The following is a 16,266-nucleotide window of genomic DNA, read 5'->3' on the forward strand; positions in this document are numbered from 1 at the left end:
ACTGGTCTCCTATAGGCACACGTGGAGCCCCTCCACTTGGCACAATGGCAGCAAAGTGTGCGAAGAGTTTCAGGGAGTGGTCTTTTTTTTCAACTGCTGGAAAGCATCCCAGAGATCTCAGGATCTGGAGATTAGTTTTTATGAATGAAAAAAAATCATGGCCTAAAAGGTAAAATTCCCCGACCCCAGGCATTCGGGGAGTCAGAGGCAGGACTTGCACCCTTTGTATTAAACTATACTTCCGCTCTGTTTTTTTTTTTTTTAAGATTTATTTTTTTTTATTGGAAAGGCAGATATACAGAGAGGAGAGACAGAGAGGAAGATCTTCCGTCCAATGATTCACTCCCCAGGCAGCCGCAATGGCTGGAGCTGAGCCGGTCCCAAAGCCTTGGGCCATCCTCAACTGCTTTCCCGGGCCACAGGCAGGGAGCTGGATGGGAAGTGGGGCTGCCGGGATAGAACCGGCGCCCATATGGGATCCTGGGCGTGCAAGGCGAGGACCTTTAACCACTACGCCATCGCGCTGGGCCCTTCCACTCTGTTCTTAAAGAAGGTGATGAGAGCCAGGGCAGCTGTAGCCTGCAGAGAACACTTGCTGCGTTCTGCTCATCAGGGCTCAAATGAATGCCAGGCCTCCCACATTTCCACTTGGATTTCTCAGGATCCCGTGGCTGGAATGTACAATTTCTAGAGCATGGGAGGGCGGAGAAGAGGAAAAAGGATGGGTGGGATTTTTGTAGTCTCTACATTAGAAGTTACAGCTCATTCCTCTCTGTCTACATGCTTGTGTTGCCTTCCTAGTGACATGGGAGGACCCAGGGCAACTATGTCCTTGTCATAGAACACAGGACATTTCTCCTTAATCATCCTGAATGGCCACAGAATGGGAATCCCAATCACACTGGGTATAAGCACAGTTCAAAGGGAAAGACTGGAGACCACAGCGCATCCTGGTTATGCTGATGACGTATATTCTGTGCTATTTCAAAGAATGAGATAGGCATGGATGGTTGGAAGTTTCAAAGGGTTGGCACCAATGCAGGCTAAGCCTCTGCCTGCAGTGCTGACATCCGTATGAGTACCAGTCTGAATACCAGCTGTTCCTCTTCTGATCCAGCTCTCTGCTCATGTGCCAGGGAAAGCAACGGAAGATAGTCCAGGTGCATGCGCTCCTGGCACCTAGCTTCAGGCAGGCCCAGGTATGGCTGTTGTAGCCACTCGGGAGTGAACCAGCAGATGGAAAATCTCCCTCCCTCTCTCTCTGCTTCTTCCCCTCTCTGTGTAACTCTGTGAATACCTAATGAAGAAACACCCTGAGATGGAGACTGTGGGGAGTGAATGGCTAACACTGTAGTCTTTGGAATGACACACCTGGAGGATGATTAGTCTACTACCTGAGCATGGGCCACTGCATGAATTAACCATTCCAAGGCTGAGTGTTTTTATGTTAATTAACTTACTGTATTTAATTGAGAAGCAGAAACAGATAGCCTTTCCACTGGTTCACTTCCTGAATGCCTCTGACAGCTGAGGCTGGACCGAGTCCAAGGCAAGACCCAAGAACTCAGTGGGGCTCCTATGCGGGTAACTGTGACTCAGTGATTTGAGCCATCACCTGCTGCCTCCCAGGCACACATCAGCAGTATGCTGGAATTGGCAGTGGAGTCAGGACACAAAGCCATGCACCCCACTGCGGGATGTGGACATTTCAGGCTGTATCTTCACTGCTACACCAACATCTTCTACATCCCCTGGCCCAGGCTCAGTTTGTTTTATACAATTGTAAATATCAGACAATGGGTCTGCAAAAACTGCATAAAAGATACATATAAAAAAAATCTGCATGGATTTTTTTTGGTACCAACATAAGTGTATCTTTTTAATTTCATTTTTCATGATGTTGTTGAAGTGTCCTGTACATCTAAATTCATTGAAGGTAGCAACTTGAGTCCATGATGGAATTTATTGGCTACGTAACATGAGACAAATGACAGGATAAATATTTTCCCTCACTTCCAGTGCATCTGTGGAACATTGTGGGCGCGTGCCAGGAACAGGGTTCATCACTGCTGTTATCATTGCTAGAGTTGCCTGTTCACTCTAGGTGATGGTATCTCTATCACAGACATGCCAAGCGCATGCTGATGACAAGCTGGTAATGCTGACGAGGGCATTCACGTATCTGTGTAAGACTTGTGACCATATGCAAATCTGTCATCATAATTCTGATTTCCCATAACTGTTGAGCTAACCACTTAACACTGCCCCACACTCTTTGCTTGCTTCACAAGTTCCTCCATGGGAATTGTATCTGTGATACACAGTGGCCTTTTTACAGACCTTTAAGCACAGAAGGGAAAGCAGAAGAAGCGGCCACTTGAATCCAGCCCAACCTGGGATTCTCCAGCTCAAGTCTCAGCACTATTCACCTTGCTTCCTTTCTCAGAAAAACTTGGGAGCAGTTGGTTGGGTGTTTTATTGGATACAGTCTTCAAGGGTCGATGAGAGACTGTGCATATATATGTAAGAGAGATAATGAATTTTACAACTGCTTATGACTAATTTCAGGGCCATATGAGTAACATCAGGAAGCCTAAGCTGCCTTCACCCTCAGTTGCAGTATGTTTTTCCTTGTTTATAACTAGTACCACTGTTCATGCTAGAGCTTGCGATTGCTGCTCTGGGATCAGGAATAGGTCATACCAGCCATCTAGGTGAAAATGGAAAACTGTGCTCCAAACAGGGATATCCCCATAAGGAATCAGGAAATCTCTAATTGTTTAATTGAAACACTCAGTTTTCATCCTAGACATCTGCAGCAAGCACATGCTGGTTGTGAAACATAAACAACAACATCAACAACAACCAAAAAAACCGGAAAAAGACATCTCCTTTTTGTAGGTCATTTGACCTGTAGCCTTCTTGTCTGCTCGGCTACTGAGTCTCCTTGTCTTGGAAAGGGTACTCTCCTATAATTTACCTGTAGGGACTCAAGATGCCCTAAAGAGTTTTTGGCTAAAATCTACCCAAATCATTTCACTTGGAGGTGGCTAAGGAGCTCTAGAGTCCACTCTAGAAACCGTCCAAAATTTAAGTTCAGAAATATTCACCTAAGTACCTTCCTTCTACAAGCATTCTACAAGTTTCAGTTCTCAGATCACTCCTTGGAAGATGGTCTTAGAAGTCACATTTATGGTGTCCTTAAGATTTAATGGACCAGGTGCTACCCAGGAGTAGTCCAATATCACCAATATGTTGGTGTAACTCTTAGGCAGGTGGCAGGATCTTAGCTGAGTAGCATAGCACAAGGTCCCACTGTCTCTCTTTGACCAGTCCTACCCCAGAAACACTTCATCCGGCTCCTTTTTCTCTTTAGCTCCTGACCTCTTTCACCGCTCATGTTTCTGCACTTGTAATTCATCCATCCTTACGCTTTGACCTCTTGTTGTTGAGCAGCCTTTGTTTTCAAACCACAGATAGAGTCTATATCTAATTAGATCTATGCCTTCAGTGATCTTCTGGTATCCAAGTGAGGCTTGGTTTCCAGTGTAGGCCACTGGGTTCAGAAGGGTCCTGTCCTTGGCCTACTGTTCTGCTGTTGCCTTCTCAAAATTATTAACAATTTTATCTTTGAACTTATGTGCTTTCTAAGTGAAGTCTGATGGGACAATGGAGCATCAGCAGAGGAGATAAGATAAAACACCATCTTGGTGGATTCATTAGCATACAGCATTTATGATGCTCTTTGAGCACAGAATTCAAGTAGACCCTCAGTGGGTGAGAGTTTACTAAGAAGCTATTTGAGTACCATGTGAAGATGCTGTGCCTCTAAGTAAATGGACAGTGGTAGTTAGAGAGGCCATGCTTTTCATTTGAATCAAAAAGAAAGCAATTACATTTTAAGAAACTCAAATGGCTTAAAGAACCCTCTCTTGTCCTCTCTTAGGCTAGTTCTCTGGACAACCAACAACTTAGGGTGAAAATGATGACAGAAGGCAAGAACAGGATAACCTTTACCTTTTCCTCCCTTTGCTCATCACAAGGCCTGGTAGAAAGAACACATATAAAGTGCGGCTAGAAAGAAGTGAAATCAAAACAGCTGAGTCCTAGGAGGAAAAAGCTATTTACATATGTATGAACTATATAATGTAAATTCCATCATTTTAATCATTCCACATACAAGTTAAATGTTCTTATATTTTCATCTGAAGCTGGCAGTGTGCAATATAAAGATGAATCACAAAAACCATGCTGAAATTGAAAAATTTTAATCATCTTTACTTGCAATGATTTGAAACAGAAAAAAAAATTATCTCTTAGGACCTTAAATGACACAATTTTCCTTAAAGTTTGAGTAAGGAGTAATAAGTAACATTTTCATTTCACATTAGGCCCTGCAAATCACATAGCTAACCCTGATCCTATGGCTTTACACACACACCTGTCAGCACTGATAAGGCTGGTCTCAGAGGGCACAGCCCAGGGCTCTTCCCAATGTGACTTTTCCCAACTTGATCATGCCCCTGTACTTTGTTTTTATAACAAAAAATCCCAATTTGCTCTAAATTAAAAAAAAAAAAAAAAGAAAAACAGGTTAATGTAGCAGTAGAATCTTATCCAAGGTCGTGAGGTATATCATGGAGGCAATGCCCTCAGATCCAATGCCCTGGGTCTGCTGGCATCCATCCCCATGGCTGGTGTTGGAGCCTCAAATATCATTGGAAAATACAAAGTCATTGAGTGTTGCATCCTTTGATCTCATCCCAGCTGGGGCCACCACCAACCCATAGGAACAGATGTAGAGTGCAAGGCTGTGTCCTTCAGTGGATTCTGCACAGAACATTCCAAGGCCCCAGCGGAGTCCTAATGTCTCATTCAAGGTCAACAAGAGTCAATCAACAGGCCAATATATTCCTCCTCTTGTAGCCTTGGTAGGCATCAGACTTCTGTATCTGTCCAGGAAGGTCCCGATACCATTTCTAATAACCTCAACAGAGCTGCTTGAAATTCTGTAGAAAAATTTCTTTCCTTGAGTTTCTTGGAAAACAAGCTATGTAAAATCATGTCCAGGCACCTTGCACAAATGGCCAGACTTCTCCCAAACAAAAGTATACCCGAGTCAGAATATCCTACAGCCTGGAGCATCTTGCAAACTGCCTGTCTGCCTTTCACATGGTTTCCTCAAGCCATCCAAAGGGAGTTTCACACTCACGTCTCCTAGCACATTCTAAGGGCTTCCTCACTGTTCTTTAGGAAGCTTCTGCTGAGCCTGGGTTTTCTGCAGAAGCCACACAACAGCCTCTTTGGAACACAGATACCCTGCTCTCCAGGGAACTTCTTGGCTAGTCCGTGTTCTCTCTAAGCCCCAAGGCTTCTCCTTAGGCACATCTCCAGGTAGGAGGCCAGATTCTTGAGAAATTATCTCCCAGTCCTGCCCATTAGCCTGCTCACCTAGCTCTGTGTCAGCTACCTTTGTGCCAAAATGAACTCCAACTGCTGGCCTCCTTCCCACGAACAGTCAGGAGCAAAGGGGACTTCTTGGGCCCTGCTGCAGTGTTCTGGAGCTAACAACAGTGAACACATAATTCCTTCCTTCCTATATAAGATGAATGGTAAACACATTTTAAACATTTTACGTTGCCATTTAAAATAATTCTCACAAAAATATTTTAAGAAAATGCAGAAATACTTCTGCAATCACGGGAAGTGGATTTAACAGCAAGATGCACAATTGTGTAGAGAGAGAGGAACCCTAGTTTGTGAACAGTTTGCATTACTCACAGGAAAAAAAATGCAGAAAGAAAATACACCATAATGGATTTTTTTTTAGGCAGTGGGTTATGGGTAATTTTACATGTTCCTTTCTAATTTTTCTAGCACGTTTTCTTAAAAACAAAACAAAATGGTCCAGATAACTGTTGTTTTTAAAGTCCATCAAGAAAGGTTTTTTTTTTTTTTTTCTTCCGAGTTATCAGAAACCAACTTTTTCCACTGCCCAAGGAAACCAGCATCAGCTTTCTGTATCGCCCCCAAAGCGATTGCCAGGAACTCTGCCCCTCTCCTGCTGACTCTTCTATTTGCAACACAGGATACAGATTTTTTAGGTCTGCTAAGTTTGCTCAGCTTGTAATCGTGTTTTTCTTTCTTACATGAATCATGGCAATATTTGGAAGCATGTAGCCTATCAGAGCCTTGACTCAACATTTCTTTCTCTGGTTACTAGGGCTGAGAGCTCCCAAAGGCATTTTTAACCCAAGACTGGGCTCAGGGGAAAGAGAACTGGAGGATGCCGACTTTGTACACCAAGATTGGATGACTTGCCCTTGGAGGAAGGCTGGCTTTTCTCTGCAAGGCAGATGATCATATTCCTTTTACATACATTGTATAGATCCAAAAGACAATGTATCTAGCCTGCCTAACTGCACACACAATAAAGCACTCAAAGACGTGGGTGCACGGGTGGAAAAGCCACTGCTCCAACTTTGCATTCTCTTAGTCCTGAAGTTTTCTCAAGTGTACGCGGGGAAGGCATGGAAGTGGAGGAGCTGTGCAGACCTCAGCCCCGCCCTGACTGGCCAGCCCAAGGACACATCTTTGGTTTCACCATGGAAATGTAACCACTGCTTGGGTGGAGGGCAGGCAGCGCTAGCCACTGGCTGGCAGCCAAACACAGGGTGAGGGATAGCCCTAGAATGCTCATGGCTGGTACTGAATGTAAGACAGAGATCACCACGGTAGCACTCCAGCACGCCTCTCCCCCCACCCCCAGGCCTGCTGTGCCCTTTAACTGTTCACTGGGCTGCCGCCAGGATGCCAGACTTACGGGAAACACAGGGAATCGAGCCATATCTGTAATGGATTGAAAAACTGTCACTGCTGTACTGCTTTATTTGCTGCCATTATCGCTAGTGCTGCCATCAGCACCACTATTTCTACAATTGACAAGGTGCCTCCCTTTGCTTGGGTTTCACCTGAGCACACAGGACGGACTGATACTGGGCATGGCCTTACGGAAGAGCAGAGGTAGCTTGGCACTGGAAACCCCGAAGGGAAGAACAGGATAGAATGATTAGAATTTATTCACATCCTGCAAGGGCCTAGGGACCAGATACCTTCAGTTCCACCCTCCATCCTACCCTGCTTTAACAGTCCCTGGCAAGTTCAGGCTACTTCAAGGGTTAAGCACCAGTAGAATGGCTTTTATTTGTCCAAGAAGCTCACCTATGCCAAAACCCCACCCGGTGGGTGAGAGGAGAGGATGCTTTAAACACAAGGAGATTGTCTCCGCCTATTTTTTTTTCTTTTCTTTTTAAAAAAGATTAAATTTTCCGGTGTCCAAGTTAAATAAAAAATGTGGGCCTGACATGGGCATTCATTCCCAAAGCGAACTATGGAAGGCACACCTCCGTAGCCTAACAGCAGGGTGCCCTGCTCGCTTAAGCCCTCGCCTCTGCCCTAGGGCCAGGGGCAACCCAGGACAGGCAGAAGGCCAGGAACAAGGAAAAGCTCAAGCTCTCCACCCCTGGGGGCAGCCAGCTGCCCCCTGAACCCGCGGGCTTCACCTGGCAACCGGGAGCCTCGGCAGAGCTGCGAGAGAAGTGGCATTTTGGAATCCATTTTGCTCAAGATGCTGAAGTCATTGTGGCAAACTCCCCTTTGCTACTGGGATTCAAGAATCCACAAGGATGTGGGTCGTTGGGGGCCAGCTGGGGACCAACCAAGGTATTACTGTCACTTAAAGCAGGCAGGTGCACTGGCTATCCTGAGGACTTGCCCGCAGGCCAGCGATGGGCTAGGACTGGGTACTGGGGCCCAACCTCCACTCTGTTTCTGCGTGTCGGGGCAGGTTCCCTGGCAGCGGGACCAGCAGCTGTTGTGGCCAGACCAGCTGGGTCCCTTCTCTGTCCAGTCATTTATAAACGAGATTTACCTGCATGCAGAGGAAAAGGGGCGCGAGGTGACTACGGCCTTCGAAAGGCATAATCACGAAAATCACACTCCCTCGCATCACCCCCAAAGCGCTCCCCTTACCGGCTACCCTTCCCCCGAGCGGCGCGGTCTCAGCCCGGCGGGGCGCGCCGCAGCGGATCCCGGCACTAGGCAGGCGGGACGCAGGCGGGGAAGGCGGGCGGCGCGGTGCGACGCGACGAGGCTCACCTGCTAGGCTGTTGTAGCAGTCGACCTCGATGGCCTCCACCGTCTTGCTCTGCTCCTCTGACAGGCGACAGGGCTTGGGGGTCCCAGCCGGGGATGCCGTGCGCGAGTCCCGCTCTCGTTCCCCGGGGGTCGGCAGCAGCCCTTTCAGCTCCAGCAACGCCCGGTGGTATTTGCCGATGGCTTCGCGGAATTTCTTGTCCTTGTAGCACTGCGCCCCTTGGCTCTTGAACTCGTGCGCGCGCCGGATGAGCTCGGCCGGCTCGGCCGCCGCCCCAGCCTGGCCCCGCGCTGGGGCCCCTCCGCCGCAGCCCCCCGGGGCGCACAGCGGAGGCGGGGGCCGCTGCCCGTCTCCGGCCACGGGCGGACTCGGGTTCCCCTTAGCCCCGGCCGCCGAGCCCTTCCTCTCCATTCGGCCGCCACCCGAGCGCTCGGCGCGCACCGCGATCCACCCGCCGCTGCCGCCGCGCCCTCCTGGCTTTAAAAGCGGCGGGCGCGGACTCCGCGACTCCCAGGCTCGGCCGCAGCCGTGACACCCCGCGGCAGCCGGTGGCCCCGCACTCCCATTCTCCTCGCCAGGGAGGCTGCTCTCGGCTCCTCCCGCGGCTCCGATCGCCCGCCCGGGCTCTCCTCCCTCCCCCACTCGCGCGCCGCCCGCCCTCCTCCCCGCCCTCCTTCTTGCCCGCAACCTGCCCGCCGCGGCAGCCCGGCCCTAGCGCGCCCGGGGACTCAGGTGTAAGGGGACCGCGGGCCCGACTGGGGTAGCGGCTACGGTCGCTGACCCGGAAGAAGCTTGGCTCACCGAGGGAGGGGAGGATGAATGACAAAGACGGCCCCGCTCTTTTCCATTCAATCCTGTTCCAGACGAGCCGGGTCGGAAGAAGCCTGATGGGGGAAGGGGGTCCGTGTGTGAGGGCGGGAGCGGAGGCGAGGCCCGGCTTCGGATTCACCCCTGATGGATTCTGGAAAACTCGCCAGCGTGGGGCGGCGGGCAGGAGGAGGTGGACACAGGCCACGGCTCCCGGTTTTTGCAACAAAGCAGTGCTATTTTGAAAGGAGCAGGGCCTCCTTTCTGTAGATGCAGGCGGTCACGGAGGTGTATGTTGGAGGAAGCACCATCCAGAGCGCGATGCGCCTTTCCCCATGGGGCATAGTGTTCTGGCCGTCTTTATATACTTGCCGAAGTGTGTGTGTGTGTGTGTGTGTGTGTGTGTGTGTAGCTGTGCACAGTGTATCACAGACATAGGAGAAGGAAAACACCTGTTCCTTTCTGTCATTAGGCTGGCCCTGCATGAGGTCCTGGTTTCCCTTTACAGACTAGTTCCGTACCCTTCACTGGCAGATTCCAGTCCTTCATTCATCCTTGAGTTAACCCTGAGTGGCAGCTGTTCACTGGGGATTTGCTGAAGCCAAGAGACAGGATGGGCAAGTCTCACCTGTACCCCCAAGAAACTCCATAGAGTCGCTGCAGCAGGTTAAGATTGAAGAGGAACAGAAAGAAGCTGTGGAGCCCTGCGGGGAGGAGAGGAGAGGGAGGTGGGTGCTGGTGGAACCCAGCAATGAAGAAAGTAGTGTTTGGAGGCTTTGAAGGAAGGGTGACATTTGGGCTGGAGGAAATAACAAATGAACTGAAATCAGGCAGAGGTCCTGATGTTTGTGATGTCAGGTGTGTTTAGGTCATAGATGTTGCCTTTTGTAGCCCCAGTAGAGGGCATGGAAAATGACAGGCTGTGAGTTGAAGCTGGGGTTTGATTTGAGAAGCAACCAGGAAGACTGGCATTTCTTGTGCTCCCACCCCGTCTGTTATGATGCTAAGAAACAAAAATGTTCTAAAGCAGCAGTTGTCCAAGTGTGGTTTCCAGACCTGCAACATCAGCGCATTGGCTGGGAAACTGCTCAAAATGCAAATTCTCAAGTCCTGCCTGGACCTACGAGAGCAGAAACTCTGGGGATTGGTTCCAGCCACCTGCACTTTCACAAATATCTCACTTGGTACACACGTGCTTCTCTCAATCCTTGATACTCAAAGGATGGGACTTGGACTGGTGGTATCAGCATCATTGGGGCCTGGGGACCTGTGGGGCCTGCCCAAACTCACTGACCCACAAGCTTCATTTTAATAGAGGACCAGGTGATTTATATGCCTCCTGGCAGGAGAGTAGGATGGAGTTGGAAAGTATGGAAAAGTACAAATAAGGAAAGTTTCAATCCTCTATTGACACCCAGATGCATTCTTTGTGTTTCCATGTAATTCCTACCAGTTTTTTTTTAAAGTTTGTTTTACTTATTTGAAAGAGAAGGTTACAAAGAGAGAGAGAAGCACACAAAAAGAGAAATCTTCCATCCATTGTTTCACTCCTTAAATGGCCACAACAACTAGGGCCAGAGCCAAGCCTGTGGGATGCCATTGTCACAGGTGGCAGCTTTACCTGCTGCACCACAGTGGCACCCCCTTGATAGGCTGTTACTTTCTATGCTACATCTGCATGTACAGAATGTTCTAATGTAAGTGGTAGGGGACACTATTTGTATATCCAATTTGCTTCCTGTTCTCTCTACTTTCCTCCATTGCATCTGTTTAAACATTCCCTTGAAGCATGTTTATGGCTGTTTGTATTGAATTCCATGCTTATACCATAGTGTGTGTAGCTATTTTTTTCTACCATCAGGCAGATTTTATTATTATTACTGAGGGGAAAAAAATAATGATACCACTTTTGTATAGTGCCTACTTTGTGCCAGGCACTGAATTCATTTAAAAATGAATCTGAGAGACAATGAGGGCTTCCCTCTGTTGATTCACTCCCCAGAGGCTCCAGATCACCTGGATAAGTCAGTCCAGGTCTCCCACGTGAGTGGCAAGAACCCTGGCTGGGCCATCACCAAGGTAGGTCTCCAGGTTCTGCACAGAGAGGAAGCTCTCCAGCTTCCTGACAAGCTGGAACCTGCACCCAGACACTCTGATGTGGGACACAGGCGCCTTAAGTGCAGGGCTACGCTCCCGCCCCAGACCTGCGAGTTAAATCCAAGTAATCTTGGAGCTGGCAAGGTGGCTCTAACCCTCTGCCTGTCGCACCAGCATCCCATGTGGGTGCCGGTTAGAGTCCCAGATGCTCCACTTCTGATGCAGCTAGTGACTCAGGAAGGAAGTGGAGGATGGCCAAGGCCTTGGATTCCTGCATCCATGAGGAAGATCTGGAAGCAGCTTCTGGCTGCCTACTTCAGACTGGCCCTGCTGTGGCCATTTGGGGGAATGAACCAGAGGATGGCAGATGTTTCTCCCTCTCTCCATAAATCTGGTGTGAAATAAAGCAAATCTCTCTTTTTAAAGACTTATTATTATGATGATGATTATTTTTAAATTGGAAAGTCAATTTCAGAGAGAAGGAGAGACTGAAAGATCTTCTACCTGCTGATCATTCCCCAAGTGGCTGCAATGACTGAAGCTGAGTCAGTCTGAAGCCAGCAGCCAAGAGACTCTTCCGGGTTTCTCCTGTGGGCGTAGGGTCCCAAGACTTTGGGCTGTTCTTGACTGCTTTTCCAGGCCACAAGTAGGGAGCTGGAAGGGAAGTGGAGCAGCTTGGATACAAAGCAGTGGCATTATGGGATCCCAGAGCATGCAAGGCAAGGACTTCAGCTATGAGACTACCATGCTTGGGCTCGAAATAAAACAAATCTTTGAAGAAATCCAAGCTATATTTAGAATTTTCCTTTGTATTCTTCTTATACTTGGCTTATTATTATTGTCATTATTTTATTTCATTTAATGACACAGTTTCATAGACTCTGGAATTCCCCCAACCACTCCAAAAAGTCCTCCCCCATACTGAATTCCTCCATATTGTTGCAGTAGTACAGTTCATATCCAGTCATTATTCCTTCATTGCAGGCATGGACCATGCAGAAAGTCCGGCATCTTATTGTCCAGTTATTCCTTACATAAAATTATTATACCAATTTTTAAGAAAGTCTTAAGTTGTGTTGTCAGCTTGGTTCACAGAGAGAAGGTACCAGCTTGTGGTCCCACCAAAGCAACTTGACCTACATCAAGCGTGAATCTTAAAAAATATCTTTTGGGTCTGGCACCATGGCCTAGCGGGGAAAGTCGCTGTGCCAGGATCCCATACGGGTGCTGGTTCTAATCCCGGCAGCCCCGTTTCCCATCCAACTCTCTGCTTGAGGCCTGGGAAAGCAGTCGAGGACAAGCCAAAGCCTCGGGACCCTGCACCTGCATGGGAGAGACCTGGAAGAAGTTCCTGGCTCCTGGCTTCAGATCGGCGAAGGACCAGCCGTTGTGGTCACTTGGGGAGTGAGTCATCAGACAGATCTTCCTCTCTGTATACCTGACTTTGCAATAAAAATAAATAAATCTTAAAAAAAATTTTTCTGATTTGGTAGATATCAAAGTAACTGGGATTTCTTTCATCATGAGGGTAAATATTTCTCGTGTGTGTCGTTGCTGTGGATGGAGCCTGAGGGGCTCTGTGTCGGACACAGTTTCAATGTGTTAAAGTACGATTATGTTTTAAGTAGCTGCCTTAGCTAAGGGCTTTCACACGTCCTGTCTCATTTGAGTTTTGTGTAGGCAGCAGAGAGAATATAGGGATGCTCTGGTCATGGGTGTGTACAGTGTCTTCTGACAACTGAGGCGTCATGCACATGCAGTGGCTAAGAGGCCGAGGACTCAGATAGGCATGGACTGGAATTCTATCTCTGCTACTTTCTAGGCAAGTTATTCAACCTCTGCCAACCTCAACTTTCCCCATTCATGAAATGAGGATAGTTGTTATTTCATAGAGTTGTTGTAAAAGCACAGTGTAACTGCTCAACAGATGGCAGCTTTAATTATTAGTCATTCAATTCTGTCATTATTGGATCCCCATGATAATGTTGTGGCAGAATTCCAGAGCATTCACAAATACGTGCCAGTCCCTGGTTCCCTTCGAAAGAATGTGTCAGGTGGATGGAAGGGAAGTGCATAATCCCACTCAGGTAGCAAAGTTTCAGGGGCTACTTTTGGCCAGAGAGCCAGGCCTAGGGTTTAGGTGACTTTAAATCAGGTCCTTGTAGTCATGACCACTTAAAAGTGAGAAATATTAATGTGCCAAATCGCTTCTTGTTAGTTTCTATTGTGTCCTTCAGTTTTGGGATTGAGGGCAAGGTTGCCAGAAACACGTAGCCCACTTGGCACTAAGCCGTGGATGAGCAAAACTCAACCCAAAAGCATAGCACTAGCTCGGATGGAGGCAAGCAAGGAACAGTGTGGGTGGAGAGATCGAGGGAGAGGAGACTACTCTGTTGCCCATCTGTGTATGATGTCTGGAATGGTGTTTGCTTGTTTGTACTGCACTTCTGTCCGTCGAAGCTACTCTTCCGTAAATGTGTCTGGTTTCTCCTCCCTTCAGATGGAATTTAATAGGTGCCAACAAATATTCCTTCATTAACTAGTGACCATATGCACAGTGCTATTTTAGGAAGTGAGTGACAAAAGATTTGAGTGAATTTAGAAATCACAGACTTGGGCGTCGAGGACAGTCCAGTGCTTTGGGATCCTGCACCCGTGTGGGGAGACCTGGAGGAAGTTCCTGGCTCCTGGCTCCGGATCAGCACAGCACCAGCCATTGAGCTCACTTGGGGAGTGAATCAAGATCTTTCTCACTGTCTCTCCTCCTCTCCATATATCTGACTTTGTAATAAAAATAAATCTTTAAAAAAAGAAAGAAAAAGAGGCTTAATGCATATCAAACGTTAGCGTGTGAATGTCGGATTCTGTTCATCTAGGTGGGCCCCAAGATTCTGCATTTTTTTTAAATACTTATTTATTTTTATTACAAAGGCAGATATATAGAGAGGAGAGACAAAGAAGATCTTCCATCCAATGATTCACTGCCCAAGTGACTGCAATGGCCGGTCCTACACTGATCCAAAGCCCACGCGGGTGCAGGGTCCCAAGGCTTTGGGCTGTCCTCGACTGCCTTCCCAGGCCACAAGCAGGGAGCTGGATGGGAAATGAAGCTGCTGGTACTAGAACCGGCGCCCATATGGGATCCCAACGTGTTCAAGGCGAGGACTTTAGCCACTAGGCCACACCACCGGGCCCTGATTCTGCATTTCTAAAAGAGCTACGCAGCAATGCTGATACCTCTGGCCTTTTTAAAATTAAATTAAAAAAAATTTTTTTTATTTGGAAGCCTCCATCTTCTTGCTCCTTCCCCAATGCCTAAACACTCAGGGCTGGGCCAGACCAAAGCCAGGAGTCTGGATCTCAACCAGGGTCATGAGTGGCACGAATCCAAGTCTTGCAGCATCACCTGTTGCTCCCCAGCCCTCATGGCGTTCATCAGCAGGAGAATGGGTTGGGTGCAGAGGAGCTGTGTCTTGAACCTGCACTCCCATAACCGAAGTAGGTGTCCTAAGTAGTTACTTCACTCCTGAGCCAGGCGTCCACCTTTCCACTCCCTCATGGCCAACATTTTGAGGATCAAGTTTTACAGGAAAGGGAAGTAGCACTTCTCCCCTTCTTTCCTAGTTTTTACTTTTGCTCAGTAATGAGAGGATTTGCTCAGTAAATGAGCCACGTTCCCAGAGACTCACTGCTCCACATTTAACAAGAGCAGAGTGATGCTTCTCCATTCAACTTTCTCCACAGCTTTGTGCTGCAGAAACAGGAAGCTGTATCAGGCTCTTCTGTTGGCATCTGGTCATCTGTTTTCCTTGCATGCATAACCAAACACACTTCTCATTATTTGGGGTGTGTGTGCGTGTGTGTGTGTGTGTGTGTGTGTGTGTGTGTGTGTGTGTGTATTTGTGATGGGGTGGAGCTTGAGAGAGAGAAAGAGAGACAGAGCTCCCACTGACTGGCTCATTCCCCAGATGCCCAGGCTGGGTTAAGGCTGAAACCAGGTGCTGCGAACAAAAATCCAGATTTCCCAAGTAGGTGGTAGGGACCCATCTCTGCCTTTTAGGACATGTATTAACAGGAAGCTGGAGTCAGGAGTTGGAGCTACTACAAGGATCCCAGATGTTCCGAGGTGGGAAGTGGTATCTTCAACTGCTATACCAACCACTGGCTCCCTAATTTTGTTTTTAAAACAGCTCTGCACAAAGAAATCAGGCACTTATGCAGATGACTATAGTATTTTGATTTCCCATCTGCCAGTGGCCCTTGGCTGTATTGCTGAATGTCACAGGGAAGAAAGATGACTGAGTTGTGTAGCAGGTTTCTGGTCATCACAGTCCTTTGACCCAATATCATCAAATCCTCTCCCTTCATTCCTAAAACACAAACCCCCGAGCATACACCCTTAAGTCCCATGGATGGGCATATTATGGAAGGGATAGCTCTTTACTGCTGAAATATGTTGAAAAGTTTCTTAGAGAGTGGCAGTCTCAGGCACCAATCCCCTGGGGCCTGCCCTCAATCCCTCCCAATCCCCGCCCCCCACACCTTGCAGACAAAAAGGCCCCCAGGTGCGGCTTTGTCTCTCCTCTCTTCTCCTTCCCCTTTTCCCGCTGATCTCCACCACCTCCCCCCCCCCCATAAACCTCCTAAGATAAAAAAGAAAAGTTTCTTAGAGAAAACATGTGGCGCTGTCATGAAGGAAGGAGCTTCACATGCTAAAAGCAGCGCGGTCCTCCTGGCTCTTGGGGCCTCGTCCCCTGTACCTGCTTTGATGCTGATTTGCTGTTTCTTGGAGTCTCTGTCCCCTTCACTGCCCATCATCTTAGAAGACTGAAAAACTCTTCTTTTACACACTCACACTTGGGTCTTGCACACTTCCCAGATGGTTGACTTCTTCCTCGTCTCTCTCTGTAGCTGTTTCTTGAGCACATGTAATAAATGCCTTTGAACCAATCTGAGATATTCGGGGTTGGGACACCTGCCAAGAAAAGCAAAGCTATTTGGGGGATGTTTTTCTATTTGCATTGAGCTTCACAATTTACCTGAGAAAATGACAGCATTTCCCATCCTCACATTTTAATCCATATTCAATGTTCAGTTATCCCCTTTTTGGAAAAGTGGGAGATGTTCAACTACCTCATTTATAGGTGTAGCTAACAAAAGCTTTTTATTTTCATTTATCCCACTTCCGCTCCCTCCACACCTCCTCT

General features: G+C 47.9%; 1 protein-coding gene across 1 annotated transcript in view; it reads right to left on the minus strand.

Annotated features, from left to right (window-relative positions):
• TTC9 (tetratricopeptide repeat domain 9) overlaps window positions 1–8,566 on the minus strand; it is a 30,018-nt gene extending 21,452 nt beyond the window's left edge. The window contains exon 1 of the mRNA XM_040975616.1: window positions 8,158–8,566. Coding sequence (XP_040831550.1) covers window positions 8,158–8,566 — 409 coding nt within the window. The remainder of the gene's footprint in view (window positions 1–8,157) is intronic.
• Between the last annotated feature and the right edge of the window lie 7,700 nt (window positions 8,567–16,266).

This window comes from Ochotona curzoniae, unplaced genomic scaffold (assembly GCF_017591425.1).
Source record: "Ochotona curzoniae isolate NIBS_2020 unplaced genomic scaffold, NIBS_Ocur_1.0 contig_2688, whole genome shotgun sequence".
In the NCBI taxonomy this organism is placed as follows: Eukaryota; Metazoa; Chordata; class Mammalia; order Lagomorpha; family Ochotonidae; genus Ochotona; species Ochotona curzoniae.